The 27,943-nt window shown below is 47.4% G+C and overlaps 2 protein-coding genes across 5 annotated transcripts; one reads left to right on the forward strand and one right to left on the reverse strand.

The window, feature by feature from the left end:
* Positions 1 to 2,782: 2,782 nt before the first annotated feature.
* On the reverse strand, positions 2,783 to 22,134 carry PFKFB2 (6-phosphofructo-2-kinase/fructose-2,6-biphosphatase 2). Of its 4 annotated transcripts, none has more exons than XM_074528395.1 (16): positions 21,836 to 22,134; positions 21,135 to 21,260; positions 20,929 to 21,025; positions 20,556 to 20,622; positions 20,355 to 20,429; positions 20,200 to 20,256; positions 19,663 to 19,787; positions 18,122 to 18,329; positions 15,530 to 15,676; positions 13,669 to 13,773; positions 12,906 to 13,035; positions 10,360 to 10,422; positions 9,749 to 9,824; positions 8,221 to 8,461; positions 6,538 to 6,601; positions 2,783 to 4,846 (listed from the first exon to the last, which is right to left on the reverse strand). In XM_074528395.1, exons 1-15 carry the CDS (start codon positions 21,897 to 21,899, stop codon positions 6,575 to 6,577), a joined length of 1,608 nt encoding a protein of 535 aa, XP_074384496.1. In that variant the 5' UTR covers positions 21,900 to 22,134; the 3' UTR covers positions 2,783 to 4,846; positions 6,538 to 6,574. The 4 variants fall into 4 exon arrangements, with proteins under 4 accessions (XP_074384496.1, XP_074384497.1, XP_074384498.1 ...); XM_074528396.1 differs by having other exon boundaries at positions 8,221 to 8,439; positions 9,751 to 9,824; positions 21,836 to 22,130; XM_074528397.1 differs by lacking the exon at positions 8,221 to 8,461 and having other exon boundaries at positions 9,751 to 9,824; positions 21,836 to 22,125.
* A 451-nt stretch (positions 22,135 to 22,585) lies between these two features.
* YOD1 (YOD1 deubiquitinase) lies at positions 22,586 to 27,943 on the forward strand. Its single transcript, XM_074528399.1, has 2 exons — positions 22,586 to 22,867; positions 23,422 to 27,943. Exons 1-2 carry the CDS (start codon positions 22,660 to 22,662, stop codon positions 24,126 to 24,128), a joined length of 915 nt encoding a protein of 304 aa, XP_074384500.1. The 5' UTR covers positions 22,586 to 22,659; the 3' UTR covers positions 24,129 to 27,943.

Raw genomic sequence — 27,943 nt, forward strand, 5'->3', positions numbered from 1 at the left:
AAGAGTTTATTCCACCCCCACAGCAAAACCCTACAAAAAACTGAAAGCAACCCAAGCAGATGTTGAAATTGTTTGGTTTTTACGTGTGGAGGTGCCAAGTCTTTGAAATAATCCTTGCTGAGCTGCTCCACTGGGACCTCAGGCGCACTGAGGGGTGTCAGGGGAGCTGCTTCACCCCAGGGCAAGGCCATCCTGAGTTCATCTCCTCAGGTTTTGTGTTGCTGGAATGGCTCCTGAGGTATTAAAAAGTCTTTTTTCCCAGCCCCTAGAAGAAGAAGTCGAGATTCCTCTGCTCTGGTTTTCAAGTTTATTTTCTTTTATCTATTCCATTCTTTTTCTGAGCTGCTGAGATCTGTCTGGCAGGCTGGTTCATGGCACACTGACCACCCTTGGGGCGATGTTGGCTTTTTATACTAAAAACTACATGTACATTATTTACAATAATTTTCCAATACCTATCACCTATGTTAGACAGTCTGTCTCTACTCTAAACCAATCCAAAAGTGCCAACATCACCCAGAAAATGGAGGACAAGAAGAAGAAGAAGAAGAAGAAGAAGAAGGAGAAAGATAGAACACAGATTCCTCCATCTTGCCTCTTGAACCCCCATTCTAAAAGCCCCAAAATTCTACTTTTCCACCCTGTGACAAATTAACTATTACTCTGCTCAAACCCTTGTGGCTTGTAACTCCCCACACAAAGTTGGGAATTGTTTCCATGGTTTAAAATCAAAGGCACAGGTGTTTTTATTCCGTGCCAAGGACTCTGAGCACCTTCCCAGTGTCTCAAGCCCTCCAGGGCAGCCAGAGGAATGTCCTGTTCTGACACCCTCTGATCTCAGGAAGCCGTGGCCAAAAGGGGTTTTAGAAAACATTCCAAAAGGGGTTTCAGAGAGCATTCCAAAAGGGGTTTCAGAGCATCCCAAAAGGAGTTTCAGAAAACATTCCAAAAGGGGTTTCAGGACATTCCTAAGGGGTTTCAGAGCATTCCAAAAGGGGTTTCTCCATGGGAGCAGCTCCAGCTGGAGCTCAGCAGCCCAGGAGGGCGCCGGGAGCATCGCTCGGAGCTGAACATGCAGAAAATTCCAGAATGGTTTGCTTGGAAAGGACCTTAAAGCTCAGTTCCATGGAAACCCTGGGATCCTGACCTCCAGGAAAAACACCCTTAAAAGTGAGAAGACAAGGGGAACAGCAGTAGGGTTTGAGAGCCCCCATTTTCAACTCAGATTCCCAAACCAGAGGACACCTGCCCACCCCTCCAAACACATCCCAAGGACTCCCTGAGCTCCTCAGAAAACCAGCACCCAGTGGAGAGTCAGAGCAAACAATGGAAAAGAACAGAGGACATTATCTGTGTTTTTTTAAGTCTCTTTATTGCAAATAAACACTGACAGATATTTATGCTCAAGTGCACAGAGCACACAACGCACAGCACGAACAGACACTGCAGCTTTTAAACCTAAAAAAAAAATAAACCACGTAGAGAAGGCAGCAGAACAGGAAAGCTGACAAGCAGCTGGGTGAGATCCCTCTGACCAAACAATGCAGGCAGAGCTGCAGTGCAAACAGAGCAGGGGACAGCAGGGGGACAGCAGGGGGACAGCAGGGGTGGCACGGGCACTGCTCACCCTCAGAGGGGCACAGGATGAGCCTTGGGGACACCCCCAGGGCAGGTGGCCCTGGCCAGGCTGGTGCTGGTGCCTCTCCTCCCTCAGCTTCTTATCAATCGTAGCAGAATCCACTCCCCTCGCCAACTTCGAAACTGATTCTCTCTGATATCATCCTAATCATTAAGGAGCTATGAACCAGCATTAGCCTTTTAATCTAAAGAGGGGCCTCCTTAATGATATGCCTCAGCTAAACCCTAACCCCTGATCTTTTATCATGACTCACTTTCTCTTTAATCATCCAGCCCGAACTTCTGTCATTGGTATCAATAAATCCCCCCTCTAAAAACCACCCATTGCTCCAAGCATTGCCCCCTGAACCTGACCATAAACTGAAGCTTCTTTGACCAATTTTCAAGCCCATCCTTGCTAGGAATCCCACTAATCCTCATCTCAGTAACATTCCCAGCTCTCCTACTACCTTGGCAAGCCAGGCCAGGCTGGGTTTCAGTGTCACCCAGCCGAGCTGCTGGGAAGGGGACACCTGGCACAGGTGACAGCTCTGAGGTCACAGCAGTGTACACAGAGCAGCCAGCCAGGCTGGCTTGAACTCTTTACCCCCATTTTGCAGATTTTTAGCCCAAATGCTCCTTTTTCTCTGCAGTGACACACACAGGGGCAGGCAGGCCTCGCTGAAGGTGACAGCAGCCAGCTCCACCTGTGCTGCTTGAAACAGAGGCACAAAAATTCAGGGGCTCACAAAACCCCCCAAATCCTGGGGAAATGCTCAGGGAGGTGCCAGGCTCACATCCACACCCCCAAAGTTACATTCACGCCCCCAAATCCCCATCCACACCTCCAAATCCTCATCCACACCTCCAAACCCACCAGGCCCAGATCTGTCACGGCACAGATCGCACTGACAGCGCGAGCTGTTCCACCAAAAAACATCCCAAAAAACCCTTGTTGTGCAAGGTCTGTTTGTTCTGGGGTGTTTGCAGGCCCAGTGCCAAGGGAAATCAGGTGGTTTCAAGGAAATCCCTGGCACAGGGAGCTGCCAGGAGATGCCCACTGGCATCACCCCAGCCCTGCAGCCCCTCGGGGCAATGAGCTGCTCCCAGATCTGCTGCTCTGCTCCAGGTGTGTTTGCTTTAAACCATTTTTCAAGGCTAAAAATGCAGGAGGAAAAAGCTTTAATTAAAGCACTGAGGCACAAACACTGCAGAGAAAGATGGAATTCCACCCCACAGCCCCCAAAAGGAGCCAAACTGCAAAACACCAGATTTTCAGCAGTGATTAAAAAACAAAAGTCACGACCACCAACAACAAATCAACAGCGACATTCACAAATCCCAGCAGGTAAAAATATAGATTTTTTTTTTGTCTCCTTACAATCATTTACTGCTCAGTGATATGAACATCCTGAACTCTTCAGCAAGTTATGCCAGCATTTTTGTGTGTAAACATCCTACAGTACATTTTCCACTCCTTTTTCCAGAGCAGGAGGGGTTTGGTCAGAGCAGCCAGCCTGACAAGGACGGGTTTGTGCGTTCAGAGCACTTTGGAGTGTGACAGTCAGGACTGCCATGGACAGGCTCTAAATACCTTCCTTCAACTTTTTATTTTTTCTGGTTTATTTCTAAACATAAAAACATTTAAAATCCAAAACCAGACCTGGGGGGGAAAACCCTGAGGAGAAAAACAAATAAAAACTCAATTTTTCACCAGCAAATTTCACCCCTTTGTGGCACAACTGCTTTAGATCAACATATTTTTCTGCTCCTCAGAAATCCTGAGGGGTCCAGATTTGTGCCTTGGTCCTCTCTATCTCAGTTTTATCAAATTACAACTCTGGGAGTGTTTAAAACAGCAAAGTTTGAGCTCAAAATGCCCAGGTTAAGCCTTAAGCTCTGGGGTTGCCGAGCTCCTCCACAGTCAGGGCATATTTTCCCTGCTGTGGGTATATCCAACATTTATTTACACATTTAAAATAAGCAATTTCTGGGGCCCAGAATTGCTCAGATAAATCCTGGAGTCATTTGGGAACAGCAGGTCCAGAACAGCCTCCTGCTCTGTACCCAAATGTTCCTTTTTTCACCCAACCTGAGGGTCCTGCCCTTATTGCAAGAACAGCTGGAGTGGGGTAAAATGGAGTTTGGCAAAATGCAAGTCAAGACTTGTGGGAGAGAACTGAAAATTCGGGGTTTGGTGGGGATTTAAGGGAAGGATTTAAGTTAAGACACGGCCACACAGAGCTGCAAACTCTACAACAGCTTAAAACTATGAAAGGCAGCATTGGGAACATTCACAGCTTATTCAGAGGCAAGTTAAAAGCTTGTTGTTGGGCCTAAAAATTTGGTGTAAAATAAAGAAAACTGGTAAAAAACCTTGTGCTTCCTGCAAACCCTGCCCAGGAGCCCTGCTGGTCCCAGCCACGCTCCCATTTTTGGGGGTAAATGGATAAAAACACCCCAAAAATGCAGGAAAAATGAGTGAGAGGATGGAGTTTTGGTAGGGAGGAGAAGCTAAAATAGGGGTTGAGGTGGGATTTAACGCACTGGGAGCTGTGCTGATCCCAGAGAGGGGCAGGAGGGTTTATTCCCATCTGTCCCTCACAGGAGGCAGCCCATGGGATGGATTTCTGGGTGTCAGATCCAAGAAAAATCCTGGAACAAACACCCAAGCCAAAACGAACCGGCTCAGATTGGGGGACTCACACCAGCACTCAAGGAGGGAAAGTCAAACCCTACCAGGAGCTCCCTGGATGGCAGAAAAACAGAAAAAAAATTGAGTTTGAACTTTGAAATAACTTGGATTTCATGGAGAAATAAAACCCAGGGGGATTTGGCCTGGAAATGCCTTTTCCAAAGAAAAGCTGCCTCAGCGAGTGAAAACATGATTCTTTTGTCCTCCCACTGTGGTTAATTTGGGCTCCTGGCCAGGAGGAAAGGCGTGGGACACGATTTCAACACCCGGGGATGCGTTGGCTTGGGAGCACTAAAAGCAGCTTGGAAAAATCTCCACAGGAAATCATCTCCAGCCCCATGGACAGACACTGCAGCATTTGGAAAGAAAAAAAAGACACAGACAGGCTCTAGAATCACAGTTCAAGGCAAGTGCTGGCCAGGGTGGCTCACGGTGCCCCAGGGATGCTCCAGCCCTGGCTCCTCCTGGTGCTGGAATCCCCAGCTGGATCCAAGGGGAAAGCAGGAACTCCTACACTCCCAAAGTGGCCATTTTCTGCAGGGAAAAGAGAAACAGGAGAGGTCACAGCAAGGAAGGCAGGAGGGGGTAAAGCTGGAGGCAGCTCAGCTCATGGAGAGGTGAGGCCACAGGAGCTCCATGGAGCTGCTGCCCAGGGCAGGAACCACCTGAGGATTTGCTCCATCCCTTCCATCCGAGCACAAAAATATGGGAAATGTGTGTAGTGACACCCACAAGGGGCAGTTTTACATTTTTGGCTTTAAGGCATTTACAGCATGGTGTGGCAAAAAGCTGAAAAGCCAAGAAATGCTTATGGTATAGTAATTAGGAAATAATTGTGATAGTGTGAATTATAACATCTGTGGAGTCTCACCCTTCAAATGAGACTGAAAATGGAATAAAAGTTTTTAAACACCTCTCAGTTGTCCCATCTCTAAGTCAGGAAAAGGTATTGTCTGACACACAAAGACCTGTTTCATTCTTTACATCACCCTTCAGTGATTTTTTTAACATTTTCTAAGCCTTCTGATGTTTATATTCTTGTAGCAAACTTTCTCACTCACTTTCTGTAAATAACTGATTGTTTGGCATTCTTTTATGGAGGAGGAGAAATTTGATGGACTGCTGGTTTGGAGAGGTGGCACTGTCACCCTCCAATCCAGGAAATCTATAAATGTTGGAGTCAGAAATTAAACCTCTTTCTTTTTTACTTTGGAGATTCCAGTGTCCACATGGTTTTATTTCATGTCCTAAAGCAACAAGAGCCCACAGAGCCCCCAAAGACCCCACAGATGATCCCCCAAAGACCCTGTCACGCTGTTTATTTATTATTTATTTTATTTATTATTATTTTAAGTTCTTTTAAGCCTTCTGATGTTTACATTCTTGTAATGAACTTTCTCACACACTTTATGTGAATAACTGATTGTTTTGCATTCTTTTATGGAGGAGGAGAAATCTGATGGACAGTTGGTTTGTCCAGTGTCATTGGAGAGGTGGCACTGTCACCCTCCAATCCACTGTCACTTCTGGAAAACACTTTTGGAGTCAGAAAATAAACTTCCCTTTTCTTCACCTTGTGAGCAGCAGGTGTGTGTGCACTTGTGCTGTTTTGTGTCCTACAGTGACACTTCAGCCTCCTGCCAAACCCTGAAGGGTTTTCCCATCTCAGCCTGAGCCCACACAAGCCCAGAGAGGTGGAGAAGCTCAGGAATAGGGAGGCAGGTTGGTTTCTCACTTTTATTCCCCTTCTCCAAGGGGAACCCCACTGCCAGAACCATCACAGTGACCACTTTGCAAATTAACCACAACAAATACTCAGAGCTCTGACAAAACTCCTTCCTCTGCCTCACTCAGGGCCCAAAGACACCAGGAACACACTCAGACAGTGAAAATCAAAGATAAATCCACGATGCAGAGACTCCTACAAACTCCCTGAGAGCAGCAATGTCACCACACCTTGTCCTGGGCCACAGCTGGGACCCTGCCCTGCTCAGCACCAGGAGCCACCCCATGTCCTGCTCCAGGGATGGAGCAAGCTGGGCTAAAACCACAATTTCCAGCAGCCAAGACTAGCTGGAGCCCCTGGATCAGCAGGCTCAGCCCCCACTGAGGTCCCCCAAAACCTCAGGTTTCATCCAGCACAAGATTCCTTCTGCTCCAAGGGTTTGTCTTTGCCCAGGGTGGTTTCCATGCAACAGGAATCAAGAGAAATCCAACTTACTAACCCCAAAGAGAGCACACCCAAGCTGCTTGCAGTGGTGCTCAGAGGCAAGCATTTCCCTCTGGAGGCTGCAAAGGAAACAGAGAAGCATAGCAGGGCTCAAAGTGCATCGTAGAGAGACTGAAATAGGAAAAGCAGCAAAGCAAATGAGGGAGGAGTGAAGCAGCCCCAAAATTTCCTGTGAGCCCAGGGCAGGGTTGTGTTGCAGCAGAGGTGACAGAAGGCAGGGACAGCACTGGGTTGCAGTAAAAAACTGGGACAAAGAGGGTATTTGTAACTTTTCCAATCAGGTTTTAGCCCAGAAGCAAAATCCTACCCAAAATTAAACCCCGTGGCACTGATGGAAACCTGCCTGCAATGGAGCCCCACTCTGAAAGACTGGCACCACAATTCCAGTTAGATTGGGGGATCTGGATGTTTTGGGGTTGGTTTTGAAGGGGTTTTTCAGTTGGTTTTTTTCCTTAATTCAATCCAGGCTGGATCATTTCCATGCAGAAACAGAGACCCTGCTCAAGATCCTGGGCAGGGCCTGGATTTGGGGCAATGGTGGGGAGGAAGAGCAAAGGGATGGTACCACCTGGACAGTGACTTCCAGCTGTGGCTGCTCAGCCCCTTCTCCAGCTTCCAGGGATGGGAGAGGCCCTTGAGCTTCCAGGGATGGGAAAGGCTCTTGAGCTTCCAGGGATGGAAGAGCCCCCCTGCCAAAACCCCATGGCACTGATGGAAACCTGCCTGTGTGGAGCCTGACTCTGAAAGACTGGCACCACAATTCCAGCTGGACTGGGGGATTTTGAGTTTTGGGCTTGGTTTTGAAGGGGTTTTTCAGTTGGTTTTTTTCCTTAATTAAACCCAGTCTGGATAATTTCCATGCAGAAACAGAGACCCTGCTCCAGATCCTGGGCAGGGCCTGGATTTCGGGAAATAATAGGGAGGAAGAGCAAAGGGATGGTACCACCTGGACAGTGACTTCCAGCTGCGGCTGCTCAGCCCCTTCTCGAGCTTCCAGGGATGGGAAAGGCCCTCGAGCTTCCGTGGATGGAAGAGCCCCCCTGCCAAAACCCCGTGGCACTGATGGAAACCTGCCTACATGGAGTGTGACTCTGAAAGACTGGCACCACAATTCCAGCTGGATTGGGGGGGACTATTATGGTTTGGGGTTGGTTTTGAAGGGGTTTTTCTGCTGTTTTTTTTCCTTAATCCAACCCAGGCTGGATCATTTCCATGCAGAAACAGAGACCCTGCTCAAGATCCTGGGCAGGGCCTGGATTTGGGGCAATGGTGGGGAGGAAGAGCAAAGGGATGGTACCACCTGGACAGTGACTTCCAGCTGTGGCTGCTCAGCCCCTTCTCCAGCTTCCAGGGATGGGAGAGGCCCTTGAGCTTCCAGGGATGGGAAAGGCTCTTGAGCTTCCAGGGATGGAAGAGCCCCCCTGCCAAAACCCCATGGCACTGATGGAAACCTGCCTGTGTGGAGCCTGACTCTGAAAGACTGGCACCACAATTCCAGCTGGACTGGGGGATTTTGAGTTTTGGGCTTGGTTTTGAAGGGGTTTTTCAGTTGGTTTTTTTCCTTAATTAAACCCAGTCTGGATAATTTCCATGCAGAAACAGAGACCCTGCTCCAGATCCTGGGCAGGGCCTGGATTTCGGGCAACGGTGGGGAGGAAGAGCAAAGGGATGGTACCACCTGGACAGTGACTTCCAGCTGTGGCTGCTCAGCCCCTTCTCCAGCTTCCAGGGATGGGAGAGGCCCTCGAGCATCCAGGGATGGGAGAGGCCCCAGCAGGTGGAGGGGTTTGCTGCCCAGGCTGTGGTGCCGCGGGCGCTTTACGGTGTCGGCGCTGGCCCGCGGGGTAAAGCTGTTCCTCCTCATCCTCACAGGGCTCTGCCTGCTGGGGAGGTCGTGCTGATCCCACACAGAGGGAATCACCAGGAATGAAAAGGGGGAACCAGAGTTTAAAGGCACGTAGGTCACACACCTCCAGCAGCCCACCCTGAGCGGCCCCGCACCGGGCTGGGCCTTCCCCAGCTCTGCAGCAGCTTGGAAACAACTTCATCCAGCTTGGAGACAACTGCAAAGTGATTTTTCAGCAGTTTTACTTCCCTTTGGGACTTTTGTTTTGCTTAGGTGGCTCTGTTTTGGTGGTGTTTTGTTTTTTTTTTTTTTTTTTTGTGTTTTTTTTTTGTTTGTTTGTTTTTCTTTCTCTCTGCACAAAGAATTTGAGTGAAAAAAAAATAAGCAAATAGAAAACTCTCCCTTTCTTCTTGTTTCTTCTGCCCCAAAACAGCTGTGTTACCCAAGCAAAGCAAAGAACAGAAGCAGCCTCCAAGTGGGCAGCAATGATTTCCATGCAGGGGTCACAGAGAAGTTGGAAAAGTGATAAATCCCAGAGTGGTTTGGGTTGGAAGAACCTTTAAACATCATTAATCCAACCCCCTGTGAGCAGGGACATGCTGGAAACCACGAGGATCCACACAAATCATGCCCAAAGTCCTCAGTTTGGCATCTGACAGAGCCTCCAGGCACAGCTGCAGGCTCCCAATTTCCCCAGTCCCTCAGCACAAAGGAACAACCAGATCCCAGCCCAAGGGATCTTCATAAAATACAACAAAAAGCCCAAATGGACAAAATCTAAAATCAGATGCATTCAGAGTTCCTGTGAGCCAGCAGAGCTGATCTCTGCTCTCTAACTGGGGGAATTAATTAGAGGCAATCACTGAGGTTTTCCTTACAGTCCCTTTGGAAAACAGGGTTTGCAAAGTCAAGGCCCTCAGAGATGTCACCCAGATCTTTGAGGTGGTTACAAGGTTAAATAGCAATTTAAACAATGGCAACAATCATTTAAACAATGGCAGAGAGGATTTCAGAAAGAGAAAACTCATCAAGACAAGGAGAAAAATCCACTTTAACCCTTCTGCTAAGTCTTTTTGAAATTACCAATAAGCATCAGCAACAAACACTGCACTGAAAACTGAGAGCAAAACCTGGAGTTTAAAATCTTATGCCCTAAATTTGCCCATTTCTGCAGCTCTGAAAAGTATCCCCCCTGGCCTGGGAAGCACCTTAAAATTAATTCTGCTTTTTGGGGGGTTATTTCTCCCAAAATAGAGAATCTTTGTGCTCACTGAAAGGCACCAGGCAGTTCTAGCAAGTGTTTTAAGAGGGTTTGTGGCTTGTTTTGGAAAAGGTGGAGCCAGAGGGTGCAGCAAAACTTACTGAGTTCAGGGAGGGCTTTTCCCGGTGGGTGTTCACTGCCTCCACACCCATGGAAATTGTCTCCACTTTGCAGCCTTCACCCCAGAGAAAAAGAAATTTATATGAGTAATTTATTAACAAAACAGCAGGGAAAATGCACAGGAATAAATCTCTTATTTATAAAAATAACACAGATCATAAATCCACAGCTCACCCCACAAACAGAATTTTACACTTGGTGGTTTTTAAGTGTGAGAGCACAGCCCTGAGTTGTTTGGGCTGCACAGAAAAGCCAATTTTAACTGACTGCACCCCAAGTTTGGAGGCACAGCCTTGCTGACCCACAAAAATTGGGAAAAAAATTGGGAAAAAATTGGGAAAATCCAATTGTTTAAAAGAGAGGTCAAGGAAGAAGACCCTGCACCTCCACATCTGCTCCCCACCCCTCCAGAACCCTTTTCTATGTTAACTTTTTGTATTTTAACCAGGAAATAACCTCTTGATGTATTACCAAAGCTTCTAGAGCATGGCCGGGCGCTGCCACACATGGACCCAAACCTCCCACAACATCCCCACACACAAACCAGGAGAGGAATTCAAATGAAAAATGAAAACAAAGCAGTTATTTACCATAGGCAACAGGCGTGAGCTTGAAAATGGTGTGGAGGGGGCAGCGCAGGTAGGGCAGCTCATCTAGGGCACAAAAAAATGTTCTGGGGTCACCTGGGATGCCAGAGCCCCCCTGTCCCCTCCCCAGCCCCACAGCAGCACTGCCAACCACCGAGGGGTCAAACTAAACCCTTTTAAGGGTCTTTTTAACCCAAATAATTCCGGAATTGAATGGGAATTGTCCTTGGAGTGAGGGTCTGTGGATGGCACTCAGATCAAACCCTTTTAAGGGTCTTTTTAACCCAAATCATTCCAGGATTGAATGGGAATTGTGCTGGGGATGAGAACCTGTGGATGGCACCCAGATTAAACCATTTTAATGGTTTTTATACCCAAAGTATTCTAGGATTGAATGGGAATTTTCCTGGGGATGAGAACCTGTGGATGGCACCCAGATTAAACCATTTTAAGGGTCTTTTAAACCCAAATCATTCTGGGATTGAATGGGAATTTTCCTGGGAGTGAGAGCTTGTGGATGGCACTCAGGCTCTCAGATTAAACCCTTTCAAGGGTCTTTTTAACCCAATAATTCCAGGATTGAATGGGAATTTTGCTGGGAACAAGCCTGTGGATGGCACCCAGATTAAACCATTTTAAGGGTCTTTTAAACCCAAATCATTCTGGGATTGAATGGGAATTGTCCTGGGGATGAGAACCTGTGGATGGCACCCAGATTAAACCATTTTAATGGCTTTTATACCCAAAGTATTCTAGGATTGAATGGGAATTTTCCTGGGGATGAGAACCTGTGGATGGCACCCAGATTAAACCATTTTAAGCGTCTTTTAAATCCAAATCATTCTGGGATTGAATGGGAATTTTCCTGGGAGTGAGAGCTTGTGGATGGCACTCAGGCTCTCAGATTAAACCCTTTTAAGGGTCTTTTTAACCCAATAATTCCAGGATTGAATGGAAATTGTGCTGGGAGTCAGAGCCTATGGATGGCACCCAGATTAAACCATTTTAAGGGTCTTTTAAATCCAAATCATTCTGGGATTGAATGGGAATTGTCCTGGGGATGACAACCTGTGGATGGCACCCAGATTAAACCATTTTAATGGTTTTTATACCCAAAGTATTCTAGGATTGAATGGGAATTTTCCTGGGGATGAGAACCTGTGGATGGCACCCAGATTAAACCATTTTAAGGGTCTTTTTAACCCAATAATTCCAAGATTGAATGGGAATTTTGGTGGGAACAAGCCTGTGGATGGCGCCCAGAATACATCTTTTAGGGGTCTTTTTAACCCAGACTGTTCTGGGATTGAATGGGAATTGTGCTGGGGATGAGCCTGTGGATGGCACCCAGACAGTCCCTCAGGACAGCAGGGAGGCACAGAAAATCAAAATACAGGAGCTGGGAATGAGAGAGGAGGCCAGGCTGGCTCAGGGCTCTCCAACACCGGGCAGTGCTGGCTCAGGGGTTGGATCCCACCCTCTAAAAGGGCTTTTCCAACCCAAATAATTCCATAATTCCATTTCCAGTGCACAGGGCCAGCCAGAGGAAACCTCTTCAATGGCACAGGGCTGGGAAAGCACCTCAGCAACAGCTGCCCACAGGAGATTTATTCAGAGCAGTATTTGAAAGTTTATGAAGTTTTTTAGAAGTTTATCAATGTCATTAAAAGTTTTATGAAGCTCTAGTGCCACTCACTGGAGCTTGCAGGACACTGGAACATTCCAGGTTTGTGTGCTGTGCAAGAAATCAGCATTTCCCTGGGGTGAAGCACTCCTGCCACCCCTTCCAGGCCACTGAGGCTCTTAAATTCATCAGAAAATGATGAATTTTTATTTTCCTTTCCATTGAAAACCACTCCCTTAAACATTCTGCTGAAAACAGCGCCAGAAACAACATCTGGGCAGCAAAACAGCAGCACATCCCTGGGGAGCTCCTTGCACTGCTGCAATTCAAGGGTTAAACCACTGCTGAAACATTTCCTTTCCTCCTTTTTTAAACAGCTTGTTAAAAAAATACCACCTAGTTAAAAAAAAAAAGTAAAATAAAATAAAAATAAAAAATAAAAATAAAAATAAAATAAAAATAAGATACATATAAAATAAGATACATATAAAATAAGATACAAATAAAATTTAAAAAAAATTAAATAAAATAGAAAAAGAAAAAATTAAATAAAATATAAAAAATAAAATAAAATAAAAATCCTCCCAGTCATTCCAAACCACCCTCTCAAAAACCCCATGAGGTTAAACCACTGCTGAAACATTTCCTTTCCTCCTTTTTTAAACAGCTTGTTAAAAAAAACACCACCTCGTTAAAAAAATAAAAATAAAATTAATAAAAAATTAAAAATAATAAAGTAAAATAAAATAAAAATAAAAAATAAAAATAAAGTAAGATAAAAATAAAAATAAAGTAAAATAAAAAATAAAAATAAATAGAATAAAAATAAAATAAAATTAAAAAATCCACCCAGTCATTGCAAACCACCCTCCCAAAAACCCCATGAGGGGAAGCAAGGACAGGAGCCATCCCTTTATTTTTGTACCTGCACTCTTGTCAAGAAAATAAGCCAGGAGGCACCTCATAACTGCCTGGTGGGAGATAACCAGGACATTTCCTTGCCTTTCCAGCTCCATAATTACCGGCTCCAGGCGCTGCACCAAGTCCTGGTAGGACTGGAAAACCAAACAGGAATTGGTCAAGGGGTTGTGTAAACACAGGGTGAAACAGAGGTGGCAATTAACACAGTCACATTCAGGGAAATATCAGTTAAAGCAGCAGAAAGTTCAAGGAGGTTATGGGTGGTGGGGTAAAAATAGCACAAAAAAACCAAAAAAAGGCACCAGCAGAAAGTGAAATTCGGTGTCAGAAGCCTCAAACTGTGGGAGGGCTCAGATTACTGGGAAGTCAATGAGTGCAGCCAGGGGAAAACCAAATAAAATAGTAAATGATTCATTTAAACAGGTTGTGAAGCAAAGCCAGAAATGACTCCAGGCCACACCCGTGATAATTTTGCTTCCCAGGTGGTTTCTCAGTGACAATTCTGGGATGCAGAAACCCCTTGGTGGTGTCTGAGGGCCAAATGAATGGACTGAAAATGGATCTGCACACCCCAATGGGGGAAATCAAGAAACATTTCCCCCAAAAGACAACTGGGATCCTAATAGTTTTCATTAGGATGAAAATTTGCAATTTTGCATACAGATATTGGCAGAATAACTTCAAATGGAATCAGTTTTAAGTCCAACCCCCACATAAATGTTTGTTTCACTGCACTGTGTGCTGTTGTTGTTTTTTAGGGTCCTCACCTCCCCTCCAGGGTAACGATAAAGATATTTCTCCTGATCCCTCATGGCAAACTCCTCTGGATACTTGGCTTCAATTTCTGCATAGGTCATTTCTTCACAGACCCCCTGAGGGAAGGAAAAACTGCTTACCACAAACAAACCCCATTTCATCAGAGGGCCAGCAGGGAGGGCGGGAAAAGCAGAGGCTGAGCCCAAGATCCCTTTTTGGCATGGAAATTTTAGGTGTTCCAAGTGACCCAGCCCTGCCCTTGGTGTGGGTGCCAGGCTGGTTTGAAGAGGCTGGGCTTTGGTTTTTATCTCAAAACCAAAAAAAAAAGATTACATCCGTGGTGTTTGGCAGGGATGACAAATGAGCCCTCACCTCCCCAGCAACCGGCCTGCAATTTCCTGAGGGAATCAGAGTGGGAGCAGCAACCTTTGGCCAGGCAGGAGGGTGTGACAGATGTCTGGGATGTTCAGTGTTCTTTTCCTCCTCCACACCACCTGGAATATATCCCCTGGCAGCTCTCAACACTCTCAGCCCTCTAAAAACCACCCCAAACCCCATCCTGGAAGGCTGAGCTCCATAATACAAAAACATGGCTATAAATCAACAGAAATTGTGGGGTTTTGTTTGTTTTTTCTCTGCTTTTGTTGGGGTTAAGATTGAAGGCACTTGAGATGTTTAGACTCTGGTGTTTATTGCTTCTTGTTAGTGCTACAGCCTCACAGCAATGAGTCCTGTAACCTTTTATTAGGAAGGTATAAAATGGTAAATTATTTTTTGTTATAAGGTTTTTAAGGCTAAACTATTTAATTAAGAAATGATACCTAGATTATTTTTCTTTTTAACCCAATAAAAAGATCTCGAAGCCCTCAGTGTGGACTTCCCTGTTAAATTATAAAATACCACCCAAACCCATGGAGAAGGAGGAGGAAAAGGAGGAGGAAGAGGAGGAGGAAAAGGAGAACCACCTGTCTCTGCCCTAAAACCTCCATCCTGCTTCATATTTATTACTACATTCTAAAACCCCAAAGTCTTTAAGTTTCCCACCCTGTGACATTACACACTTCTAACCAACTACACACCCAAAAATCTCACTGCTGTTCATCAATTTTGGAAGCCTTCTCCACAGGTCAAATGCAGTGCTCTGCACAGAAAGTTTAAAATTCTCAGCATCCAAAGTTCCAGCATAAATCAGCTGGGTTTATGGTGATTAATTTGGTTTTAAACATTATTCTCCACTCAAACCCATGAAGAAGGAAAAAGAAGGTAAAGAAGAACAACTTGCTTCTGCTCTAAAACCTCCATCCTGCTTCATATTTATTATTATATTCTAAAACCCTAAACTCTGAATTTTCCACTCTGTGACATTACACACTTCTAACTCCACACCTGTAATCCCAGTGCTATTTATCAATTCTTCTCCACAGTCTCGGGTCCAATGCAGTGCTCTGCACAGAAAATTGAAAATTCTCACCATCCAGTGTTCCAACACAAATCAGCTGGGTTTATGGTGATTAATTTGGCTTTAAACATTATTTCCTGCCCAAACCCATGAAGAAGAAGGTAAAGAACAATAACCTTTCTCTGCCCTAAAACCTTCATATTTATTACTATATTCTAAAACCCTAAACTCTATGTTTTCTACCCCGTGACATTACACACTTCTAACCAACTCCACACCCAAAATCTCACTGCTGTTCATCAATTTTGGAAGCCTTCTCCACAGGTCAAATGCAGTGCTCTGCACAGAAAATTGAAAATTCTCACCATCCAGGGTTCCAACACAAATCAGCTGGGTTTATGGTGATTAATTTGGCTTTAAACATCATTCCCCACCTGGAAAAGCTGAGTTTTTTAAAGCAGCCTCTCACTCACAGCATCAATCTCGTTGAGGATCTTCCACTGCTCATAGAGCACCCCCAGGCACTCTGCAGTCTGGATTGTCCTCTTCAGCTGGCTCGTCCACACCTTCAGGTCCACGATCTCCTGCTCCTCAATGAACTTCTTCAGAGCATGGGAAAACTGGGGAGAAAAGCCCCAGGGAGGTTAGGAGGAGGGTGATGCCTTTTTGGGCTCCCTAAAAACACAGGTCGGACTAAATTGAGGGAATAAAAAGCAAGTATATTTATGGAATATAAATATTCAGGTGTATTTAGGGCAGAAAAAGCCCCACAAGGGCTACACCCAAAAATGGTCTATAGGTCACAGGTTTTCACACTTTTATAAATTTGGTCTATGTTGGCAGTTAATCCCTCAATTACAGCTTCAGGTAGTGAAATAATGTATCCTCAGAAAATGAAGTAATTTATTCTCAGTTTGCTCCCCACAACTCACTTTTGTTCACATCTCTTGGACCTGAGGATGTGAGGTGTCCCTGATTGCCAGGCCTGGAGAGGAATTTGTTGTGTCTGCCCAAAATGGGAAAGCAGCAACTCACAGTGAATATGGAGTTTGGAGTTATACACTAAATAACTGCAGGATTACAAATATATTAAATACATAAAAGCTAAAATCCTAAGGCATTGAGGGGGCAGGGGAGCTGCAGCTGCTCAGAGCATCCTTGGGGGATGTGGAGATGTGGAGCCCTGATGCCTTCAGATTTTAACCTTTCTAATTTATTTTAACCTTTATAATTTTCAAATCCTGTACTGCATTAGTGCCTAACTCTAAACTCCATATAAAGAGTTAACTAACATCTTCACATTTTGGTCAGGCAAAACAAACCCTCTGGGCTTGGAATTCAAGGAGAAAAGGAACAAAAGTGAATTGGGGAGAGGAACTGGGGGTATCTGACTTCATTACCTGGAGCTGTAATTGCAGAATTAAGCCCTGATATGCAAATGGACCAAAATTATTTCAGTCTGAAAAACTCATGACCATCATTTCATGTTGGATGCAGCCTCTGGGAGGCTTCTGACTGCCCAAGGTGTAACTATTTAGGCCTTTAATAAATATCTACTTTTATTTTCTTAGTCTTGTCCAGCCCTTGTGATGCTTAGAGAGACTGATCTGGAACAGAGTTAAAAGAATAAAGCAGGAATTGATTGAAAGGCAATAAAACAGGTATTTATTGAAAAGCCTTTAAAGGATACAAGAGCCTGGCCAGGGCTACACCCAGGATGGGTCCCAGTCACAGGGTTTTATACTTTTATAAGTTTTGGTCCATTTCCATATTGGGGTTAATTGTCCAATTACAGCTTCAGGTCATGAAGTCCCATCCTCAAGTCTGCTCCCCTCAATTCACTCTTGTTTATGCTTTTTGATTTTCTCCAGCTGGAAAAGGATTCTTTAGTCTAACTACCCTGTTTGAAAACCAGACACAGTTTATATCAGGATATATTTTCAATAAGGTGTTACTTATGTTCTAGTGTTATTATTTCTGTTTTGCTTTTTCAACTGTACTTTGGAGCATTTTCTGATTCTATTAAACTGTACTTTTCAGTTGAGTCTCATTTTGAAAGTGTAAGTTATGTAAGGCTTCAGAAGGGAATGTTGGGGGATCAGCCTGGCCAAGGGAGAAGAATTTGCTGCAATAATTTGTAAAGACTGAAAAGGTGATGCGTGTGTAGTGAAAGCCGATGCAGGTGATTCTGCAGTGACTAGGACAGAATATGAAAGAGGTGCTGCTTTAGAGAGAAAAATGATAGATGATAAAAGTGTTGAGAAAAGGTCAGGAATTCTAAAGGAATTGAATGTGTCAGGCAGCGCTGACAGAACCAGAGGACACAGTCTTAAGCTGCACCAAGGGAAATTTAGGTTGGATATCAGGAAAAAGCTTTTTACAGAAGGAGTGATAAATTCTGGAATGGTCTGCCTGGGGAGGTGGTGGAGTCACCATTCCTATGTGTTTAAAAAAGACTGAATGTGGCACTGGGTGCCATGGTTAGGGCTGAGTTGGACTCAATGATCTTAAAGATCTCTTCCAACCTGGTGATTCTGTGATTCCATGAACAGAACTCACTAACGCTTTATGGCGATATTCACAGAGGTCTTAGGATAAGGGAAGAGATGAGGATCTGACTCCATGTTTCAGAAGGCTTGATTCATTATTTTATGATATATATTATATTAAAACTATACTAAAAGAATAGAGGAAAGGATTTCATCAGAAGGCTTGCAAGCAAAAGAAAAGAATGGAATGAATAACAAAATCCTGTGTCTGACCAGAGACAGACACAGCCAGACTGTGATTGGCCATTAATTAGAAACAACCACATGAGACCAATCACAGATGCACCTGTTGCATCCCACAGCAGCAGATAACCATTGGTTACATTTTGTTCCTGAGGCCTCTCAGCTTCTCAGGAGGAAAAAATCCTAAGGAAAGGATTTTTCATAAAACACATCTGCGCCAACACCTCATACAAAGCTCAGAACCCCACAAGGAGCCAGCACAGAATCCGAGAAACCCAAAAGCTAAAACTGAAGGGTAGCCACTCCAAGGCATCATCCCTGGCTCCCACCTACCTGCTTGCCCCGGGGTGACAGCCCAGAGTCCCCTCCAATCCTGCCCAGGAGGTTGTACTCGCTCTCGCCGTGGCGGCACAGGTAGATGGTGCGCGGCTGCACGTGGATGTTCATCAGGTAATAGACAATCTTACTCTGGATGTAATCCTGCACTCGGTTCACCAGGAACCTCTGGCCCACGTTGATCACTTTAATGAAGGAGAGATCTCTGCAGTGGATAGAAAATAAAAACAGCCACATGGGTGGTTTGTTTGAAGTAATAGACAACTTTGCTCTGGATGTAAACAGTGTTCACAGGGGTCCCAGGATGAGGGAAGAGATGAGGATCTGACTCCATGTTTCAGAAGGTTTGATTCATTATTTTATGATATATATTATATTAAAACTATACTAAAAGAACAGAAAAAAGGATTTCATCAGAAGGCTAGGTAAGAATAGAATAGGAAAGGAATGATAACAAAGGCTCTGTCTTGGACTCTCTGTCTGAGCCAGCTGACTGTGATTGGCCATTAATTAGAAACAACCACATGAGACCAATCCCAGATGCACCTGTTGCATTTCACAGCAGCAGATAACCATTGGTTACATTTTGTTCCTGAGGCCTCTCAGCTTCTCAGGAGAAAAAATCCTAAGGAAAGGATTTTTCATAAAACATGTCTGTGACAGTGCTGCACTCGGCTCACCAGGAACTGCTGCCCCACGTCGATCACTTTAATGAAGGAGAGATCTCTGGAGTGGACATAAAATAAAAACACCCACATGGGTGGCTTGTTTGAAGTAATAGACAGTTTTATTCTGGATATAATCCTGCACTTGGTTCACCAGGCTCATGTTGATCACTTTAATGAAGGAGAGATCTCTGCAGTGGATGTAAAATAAGAATACCCATATGGGTGGCTTGAAAAATGAGGCAGGAGCAGCTGGTGTCATCCAGTTACTGCTCCTCTAGGAAATGTAGGGCAGGCTCTGAACTGCTGGGCTTAAAAATCCTGCCCTGAGTAGGCACCCCTGGATCCCTGGAAGTGACCAAAGCCAGGTTGGACAGGGTTTGGAGCACCCTGGGATAGTGGGAGGTGTCCCTGCCCACGGCTCTTAGAGATGGGCTTGGAGATCCCTTCCAACCCAAACCACCCTGTGATTCTGCAGCACAGAGAGAAAAATCCCTTCAAATCTCACCGGGGACCTGTGATTCTGCAGCACAGAGAGAAAAATCCCTTCAAACCTCACTGGGCACCTGTGATTCTGCAGCACACAGAGAAAAATCCCTTCAAATCTCACCAGGGACCTGTGATTCTGCAGCACACAGAGAAAAATCCCTTCAAACCTCACTGGGCACCTGTGATTCTGCAGCACAGAGAGAAAAATCCCTTCAAACCTCACTGGGGACCTGTGATTCACCTGCACACAGAGAAAAATCCCTTCAAATCTCACTGGGCACCTGTGATTCACCTGCACACAGCCACACCTGAGGAGGGCAGAGGTGTTGGAGCATCCTGACAGCAAAGCAGCTCCTGTGCCCAAGGACAAAGGGATTTGCTTACTTGTCATAAGCGTCCGGGTCCAGGGGCTGGTAGGTGACCTTGTAGCACTCAATCCTCTTCAGGAAATCGTCCATCACGTTCTCCCTGTGCCTCTCTGGGTAGTCAGGGCTGGAAACTTTCACCTCCTGCCCAACAGACAGCTGTGAGTTAAGCAAACTCAAGAGAGAACAAAAGATGAATAACATTCCCCCCTGTTGAAACAAATCCACATTGTTTAACACTGCCCCGAGGAAAAACCTGCTCCTGGAGAGGAAACAAAGGGCGACTCTTAAGGCACTGAAGTGGTTGGCCCGGACAGACACCCTGGCTCAGAGCTCTGCCCTCCCTCCCTGGCCAGCACAGCTTCAAGGTCACCCATTCCCGGCTCCGCTCGATTCCCACATTCTCACATAACGGCATCTCTGGCTTTTAATAAACCTGCAAATCCCAGTTGCTTATTGGGCAGGTGAAAGGCAAGAGGGAGCTCCCCGAGCCTGAGACCTTGCACTGAACACCCAAACTCCCACGGCAGCCCGGGCTGGGAAGGGCAGCACCCACCAGGATGTTGGCAGCGATGACCTCTGGATCATCACAGACAGACTCCACGAAAAACACCTGGGGAAAAGGCAAGGGAGCACATTCAGAGCCAAAACTTCTATGCCAGGGAGCCACAGTGACTGCAAATTAAACCACACACACAGTTAAAGCACTACCTTGAAAGCATTTTCCTTAGCAAAGTTCAAGATCAGGTCCCGGCGTTCCCGAGTCGTGTTGGTCGCATCAAACACCTGGCAGAAAATGAGGAAGGAGCACTGAGCATCTTAAGCCTTTTAAACCCCAAATCAGGGGGTGCCTGAACACCCCAGATTTGAACTGCCCTGATGAAAAGCTATTTTTAGTGCAGAGGATCTTACAGCTATTTGCCCACACTCCTCCAAGAGATAAGACTTCACATCTTCCAGAGCCACCAGGGCACAGCGTCTGCGGGACAGAAATAGGGATGGTCACAGCTGACGGAAAGCATTCCCACAGCAAAGCTTTTGAGCCAGCAGGAAGGGGTTCAAACAGCTCCCTCACAGCCCTGTATGGTCCTAAGAGCCCCAAAAATCTTGGGGCACCAAGATCTGAGCTTTGTGCCACCCCAAACTCCCACGTCCATCCCTGGCAGGATCCCTGCACAGCCTGTGCTGTTCCTTCTTCCTTCCCCAGGGACTCTGGGTTATTTTCTGCTCCTCACACCCACAGCCTGCCAAAACTCCAGTGCCCGCAGCCCTGCCAGGGACTCACTTGCGGATTTCCATGGCCTCTTTGTTGTCGTGCCTGAAGAAGTCGTAGGACTTGTAGGACTTCACTGCCTCACGCCGATACACCCCTAAATTAAACACTTCACACACGGGAGAGGGGAGGGTGAGAGCATTCCTCTGGCAGGGATGTCCCAGAAATGTTAGAAATGTCACAGCACGGGACAGGGATGTCCCCACACACCCACCCACCTTTGGTGGGCACCCCGATCCAGTTGAGGTAGCGGGTGAGCTTTTTGGACATGTAGGTCTTGCCCCTGGCAGGCAGCCCGATCATCACGATCAGCGTCGGGGAGTTGGTCATGTAGGAAGCCCATGCTGAAAAAGAAAAAACAAAAAACAACCCCAAAACCACCCCAAAACGGCATCAGGGGCGCTGGAGAGTATAAAGTGAGACTCAGCACGGCGTTATCCCATCTCCTGATGGTTAAAGCATCTCCGAGCATCCCAGGACGGGCTCGCTTTGTGTCCTTGTCATTAATGAGCTGCTGTGACCGCTCTGTGGTCTCCAGGTGTTTGTTAATGAGGCAGCACCGCTGCCTAATGGGGCTTTCAATGTTAACAGCATTTCCCGCCCGGGCAGAGCCGTCAAGGGCGAACCAAAGATGTTTTTAACAAAACGGTCACGTTCCCTCGGGAACAGCCCGAACCGGCTCCCAAAAAGCCCGCGGAGCGGCGGATTTGGGGCGAAAAGCTCGGGATGGGGATGGATGCAGCATCCGGGAGGATGGGGACAGGGGAAGCGCGGGAGGGGACAGCAGGACAGACAGCAGGACGGGCTCCGGGCGGGAGGGGACAGCCAGGACAGGGACGCGAGGCTCGGGGCGAACGCGCAGCCCAATCCCCCCCTCCCGGTGCCGGTTCCGTTCCGTCCCGGCCCCGCGGTTACTCACAGCACTGCTTCTCGCCGGCCCTGCCCCGCGGGGCCCCGCCGCCGCCCCGCGGCGCCGCCGACATGGCTCCGCTCCGCCGCCCCGCCGCATGCAAATCGCATGCAAATGAGCGGCGGGGCTCGCGCGCACGGCGGAGCGGCGGCGAACGGAAACCGGGCACGGAACACGCGGGAAAAGGGGCGCGGTGGGGCGGGAAAAAGCGGCCCGCGTCACGCGCGCGGGGGCCCGCGCTGTATGCAAATGAGACCGGGAGGGCGGGGCAACTGTTCCCTATATCCAAATAAGACCGGGAGGGAGGGAGAGCTGCGCGCTCTATACAAATAAGATCTGGAGGGCGGGGCAGCCGCGCGCTGTATTCAAATAAGGGCGATGGGCGGGGCGAGAGGGGAAGCGGAGCACGAGAGCCATGCAAATGAGATGGGCGGTGATGACGGGAGAGGAGCTCGCGCCTTTATGCCAATTCAGGCGGGCTATGCAAACCAAATAGGAGGTAATCGTCGCGGAAGGGAGGGGACAGAAAATCACGGCGACGCAAATGAGATGGCAAGGAGGTGCCCGGCTCATGCAAATTAAGTGGGCGGTGTCACCGCTGTATGCAAATCAGACACCCGGCGTGCCATACTTATGACACAGGCTCTATGCAAATGAGCCGCGCGCTATGCAAATAAACGGCGCTATGCAAATGAACGGCCGCCGAGAGTGTTCTGATTGGCCGCTTGCTGGGGTTGCCGGGGGGGGTGGGACTCGGCGTGCTCTCGCGAGAGCGGGGCGGGCACGGGCCGGAAGCGGAAGCGGCGGTGGCCGGTGCGGCGGCGGCCCCGAGGATGCTGCGGCTGCGCTGCAAGGCCCGGAGCGGCTCGCACGCGCTGCCGGGGCTGTCGCCGCACTCCCGCCTCCGCGACATGCAGGCCGCGCTCGCCGCGCTCACCGGAGTGCCCGCGCCCGCCCAGCGCCTCCTGCTCGGCTTCCCGCCGCGCAGCCTCGACCTCAGCGACGGCGAGCGGCGGCTGGGCGAGCTCGGCATCCACTCGGGTGAGGGCCCCGGGGGGCGGAGGGAGAAGGGAGGCGGGCGGCGCTCTGAGGGCTCTGCCGCCCCGCCGGCTGTAATTACGTTAATTAAAGAGGCCATGGCACACACGCCCCTCATCAACCGGCGGTCGGGCCGGTTCCTGCTCCCGGGGGAGGCGTCAGCGCCCGGCTCGGCAGCGCTTCCTGCTCGCCGCCGGTGCTTTGGCTGCGTCGCGGGGGTCCGGAGGGAGAAGCGGCGGGGCTGGAGGGGACGGGGTCCGGGCCAGGCCAGGTGAGTCCCGCGGGGACCGTTGTGGTGCCGGCGGCTGTTGGGCGAGGCTGTTTCCCGGCGGGATACCGAGCTGGGGGAAACGGGCGAGGTCGGGCTGGACCGGGCTTGGAGCAGCCTGGGCTGGTGGAAAGTGTCCCTGTCCCTTCCAGGGTGATGTTTAATACCTCAGACTATTCTGTGATTCTCTTCTGTGACTCTCAGCAATGCCAGCACGGCTGTGTTGTTATGCTGGAGGAGCAGCACCAGCTTTAAGTTCCCCCTTTATGTCCCTCCTCCTGTGTGGCAGGTGACACTCTGATAGTGGAAGAGGACACATCCAAACCCGAGCCCGGCTCGCCGGTGGTGGCCAAAAAAGCGATGTCCCAGCCTGTGAGGGAAGCCGTGCCCGTGCTGGTCCGGAGGGTGGTGCCAGCAGACAATTCCTGCCTGTTCACCAGCGTGTTCTACGTGGTGGAGGGCGGCGTGTACGACCCCGGCTGCGCGCCTGAGATGCGCAACCTCATTGCGCAGATCGTGGCCAGCGACCCCGAGTCGTACTGCGAGGCCGTGCTGGGCAAAACCAACCGGGAATACTGTGACTGGATCCGCAGGGAGGAGACCTGGGGAGGAGCCATCGAGGTCTCCATCCTCTCCAAGTTCTACCAGTGCGAGATCTGCGTGGTGGACACGCAGACCGTGCGCATCGACCGCTTCGGCGAGGACGCCGGCTACAGCAAGCGCGTGCTGCTCATCTACGACGGCATCCACTACGACCCGCTGGAGCGCCGCCTGCCCTCCTCGGACCTTCCTCCCCAGACCATCTTCCCCAGCAGCGATGACGTGGTGCTGGCCCAGGCTCTGGAGCTGGCGGATGAAGCGCGCAGGAAGAGGCAGTTCACGGATGTGAATCGCTTCGCCCTGCGCTGCATGGTGTGCCAGAAGGGACTGACGGGGCAGCTGGAGGCCAGGGAGCACGCCAGGGAGACCGGACACACCAACTTTGGGGAGGTGTGAGCTCTCTCAGCAGCACGAGGAGGATGCCATCGACTACCTCAGCGCTCTGGAATCAGATTCTGGAGTCCCAGATAAGCTGTTTGTAATCATAAAATTCCGTTCACAGAGCTTGAAAAGCTTATTAACTAATTAACTAAATTAACTTCATGGTGGCCAACGCGCAGGTTTGGGAGTAGGGGATTGGGAGTAGGGATGGCACTTGGGCTGGTGGTGGACAGTGGCAGCCACACCTCGATTGCATCACCTTCTGTGTGTGTGTGTATGTGTGAGCAGACAGGCACAGCCAGGCTTGTCCAACACTGCTGTAAAATCCTCAGCCAGGATTTTACACCAACACTGCTGTAAAATCCACCTCTGAGGTGCTGATTGTACATTTTCATAGGAATTCAGTTAATCTGAGGCTTTGGCAAACACACATATCAGCATCACTCACACTGAGAATTGGGCTCTGCACGTATGAGCAGCTCTCAGAGGGGAAACTGCTCGTGTGGTGCATGATTTATAATGGAAATACCAAGTACAATATCAAAAATACAATTTGTAGTGGCAAAAGGATCTCTGAGCTGCCCTGTACCATCAGGAATAGCCTGTGTAGTTTGTGTGCTGAGACCTTTAGGGAAAGCAATGGCCTCTAAGCTTTAAGGTAGCCTTTAAATTAATGAGTAGATGGATAAGTGTTGAATAAAACTTATTAATCCTCCGTAGGTAGTTTTTAGTTGCTTGAAAAATAACTCTGAACCCCCTGGTGTTTACACTGCATCAGAGCATAAGCATGTTGCCTGGAATACTTGGGATTCTTCTTCATAATAGCATTGGGAATTCCTGCAAGAGGGAAGTGACTAGTTAGGGAAGTGACTTCATTTGCATCTGTTAATGAATACATTGAATATTTTACTTGAGTAGAGCCAATTAAGGCCATGGTGTTACTAAGCTGTTCCAGTTTCCAAATACTGTGAATGAGCACTTTAAGGTTGAGTTCTCACTCTTTGCTGGTAAAAAGTTTTTTGCCCTCTGAAGGCCAGAGCCAGAAGGGAGGCTTGAAATTCCATCTGCTTTCTGCCTTAATGTGTTTGATTTGTCACCACTGACTGTGGAGTAGCAAGACTTTCATTGTGATAATGAAGTATCACAGCTGAATATTCAGATGAAAATAAGCTGGGGAAAGTTCCCCACTCCTTGGACTGTTCAGAATCAGGGAAGGTGAAATTTAAGGTTTAATTGGAATTATTTTACCTCACAGTGGGGTTGTGAAGCTTAACAGCAAGTGCTTTTGAGGGCTTTTAAAAGGTGCTGTAAAGGTGCATATTACTGAAGGGGATTTATGTTGTTTTTTTTTTTTTTGAATTTGAAATGCCTGCAACACATCCTTATTTCTTGAATTTTAAAATATCCTTTGCCTGCCATTCTTCTGTTACTGTTTTGAGTGACCTTCCTTGCACTTTTAGACTGGGGAACAAGAAGGAGCATCCTCAGACTGAGGCAGAAATAAACCCCACGTGGGTTTAACCTAAAACCCAGTTTGAAAGGGCTCTGTTCCCTCAGGCACCCCACCAAACTGGTGCAGCCACATCACCTTTTCTGCTAAAATCCCATTTCTGGTTCTCAGCAGAGATCTTGAAATACAGGAGGGTTTTACAGAAGAAAGAACAGAATTACTTAAGTGCTTTGCTGAATTAAGGCATGAATAATTCAACAGCTCTAGGATCACCCAGAGCACTGTGGCCTGGGTTTGTTTTTAATTCAGTATTAAAACACACATTAGCACTGGTAGGAGTTCCCTATAGAAAGCCACTTAGCTTCCAGTGTTAAACCCCACTCTGCTTTTAGCCTGTCATTAGGAAAAGAAGATAAACCCCCCCCAAAACCCAACATTGAACCCAGCCCTGTAGAAGCTGATGCTTAAAACCCTCCAGAAATACCTGACAGCTCAAAGGAACTTGAAGATGACACTGTGTTAGAGCTCCTGGAGCTGAAATACTGGCTAGGAACGAGACCAAGGGACTGGCAAGCCCCAGGTGTGCTCTGCCTGTCCCAGGGCAGCAGGGACACCCTGGGACACGGAGCTGACCCTCCCCTTTGCCATCTGCCACATGGACACAATACCTACCTCAGAGAGGTGCACCAGGTGTCTGAAACACAAGTGGAAGATCCATATTTATTGTCTGCCTTGACTTTGGGGAGCAACCTTTAGATTTTAGCTTTGGATTTCTCTAAGTGTGTGAAACATTTTTATTTTTTTTTTTTTTTTGGTATTTCTCAGTTGCAGTATTTGAAAAATGAGCTTTATTTAATCCAGAGTGTTGAGCTTTGCTAGATTATGTTTGCATTGGGAATTTGCTACCAGAGAATCAGTTCCCTTGGAGGGAGAACGTGTCACTATCACTGCTTGGATGTTTCTCTTTTGTTGCCTAGAAAAATAAAATCTCTTTGGTTAAAAAAAGATATACCTGTAATTTGTGGTGGTAAAAGTTGATATTGTTACAGGCTGACAAAGAGCAAGTCCTTGACTGCAAGAAAAATTTCTCCTTACTCTCCTCAACTTTCCTTGACTGCAAGAAAAAATTCTCCTAAACTTTCCCAAACAAAAAGTATCTCCAAGTCACAACTGGATAGATTTAAAGTACAACTCCTTTTTAAAAATTTGTACTAGAGTGTTTTTTAATATGTTTTAACTAGGATTTTCCTGCTCTTAATGACACAGACAGGGAATTATCCCAAAAATGGCATTCTTCTAGTGGTGGGATGAACTCTGAATATCAGAATGGGATGAGATAAGCTTCAAGATCCTTTCCACACCAAACCACTCTGGGATTCTATGAAATTTGGTACCTGAGATATCAGGACTCAGCTGTAAAGAGAGTTTTGCATCCCTCCAGAATTTTATATACAAATTATTAAAGCAACTTCACAAATATTTGTGTCCAATATTACACAGATCTACTCCATGGACGCAACTGAGAGAGGAGTTGGAGGAGAAAATCAGTAATAACTGGAATTTCTGAAGGACAAACCTAATTTCTGAAGTTCTGAGCAAACTCCTATCAAAAGAGCACTGAGAGAAGGAACATCCTGTTCCATGGCACATCTCAAAGCAGCACCTTTCCCTGGGCACACTCACAGGGGCCGTGGTGACAGTTTGGGGACAGTGTCCTGTGCCCCTCCTGGAGAACATCCCAGCTCTGGGGCAGCTGGAACCTCTCTGTGTTGTGTTTGTTCCCCTCTGGGGAGGGGCTGAATGAGGAGAGCAGAAATTCTGTGTGGCTGCAGGAGGTTCTGAGCAATCAGACTGGCACAGGCTGAGCGCTGAATCATCTGTGAGTGCCTGATTTCACTGCACAGCCCACCCACAGCCCTGCAGCCTCTCCCTGCCAAGGAAACTCCACGAGAGGAACTCAAAGTTGTCAGCTTGCTGTTTGCAAAATTGCAGCTGCCGTGCAATGAAATGTCTGCCTGCATTTTAAATCAGACTTTGCATCCAGCTCTAAAACTGCTGTGGGGTTTGTTCCAAATAAAATTCCTGCAAATTGGTGAAATCACTCCTGCTGTGTCAGCTGTCTGAGCACCAACTCCCCTGAAACAGGAATTAAACAGAGGAGTAACAAAATCAGTTTGTCCAGGACCACAGTGCCCTTGTTTATTATTCTTGTTTATTATTCTTGTTTATTATTTTTAATTTAATGTCTTGAGGAAAATGTTGGGGAACTATTAAAGCTTGAGAGCTGCATTCTCCCTTCTGGTGTTAAAGGTAAGCAAGCAACGGGAACACTTCAGCTCCCTTCTCCAGCTCCTTTCTGTGAAACACAGATCATAAAGAA

Source organism: Zonotrichia albicollis, chromosome 28 (assembly GCF_047830755.1).
Source record: "Zonotrichia albicollis isolate bZonAlb1 chromosome 28, bZonAlb1.hap1, whole genome shotgun sequence".
NCBI classification, from domain to species: domain Eukaryota; kingdom Metazoa; phylum Chordata; class Aves; order Passeriformes; family Passerellidae; genus Zonotrichia; species Zonotrichia albicollis.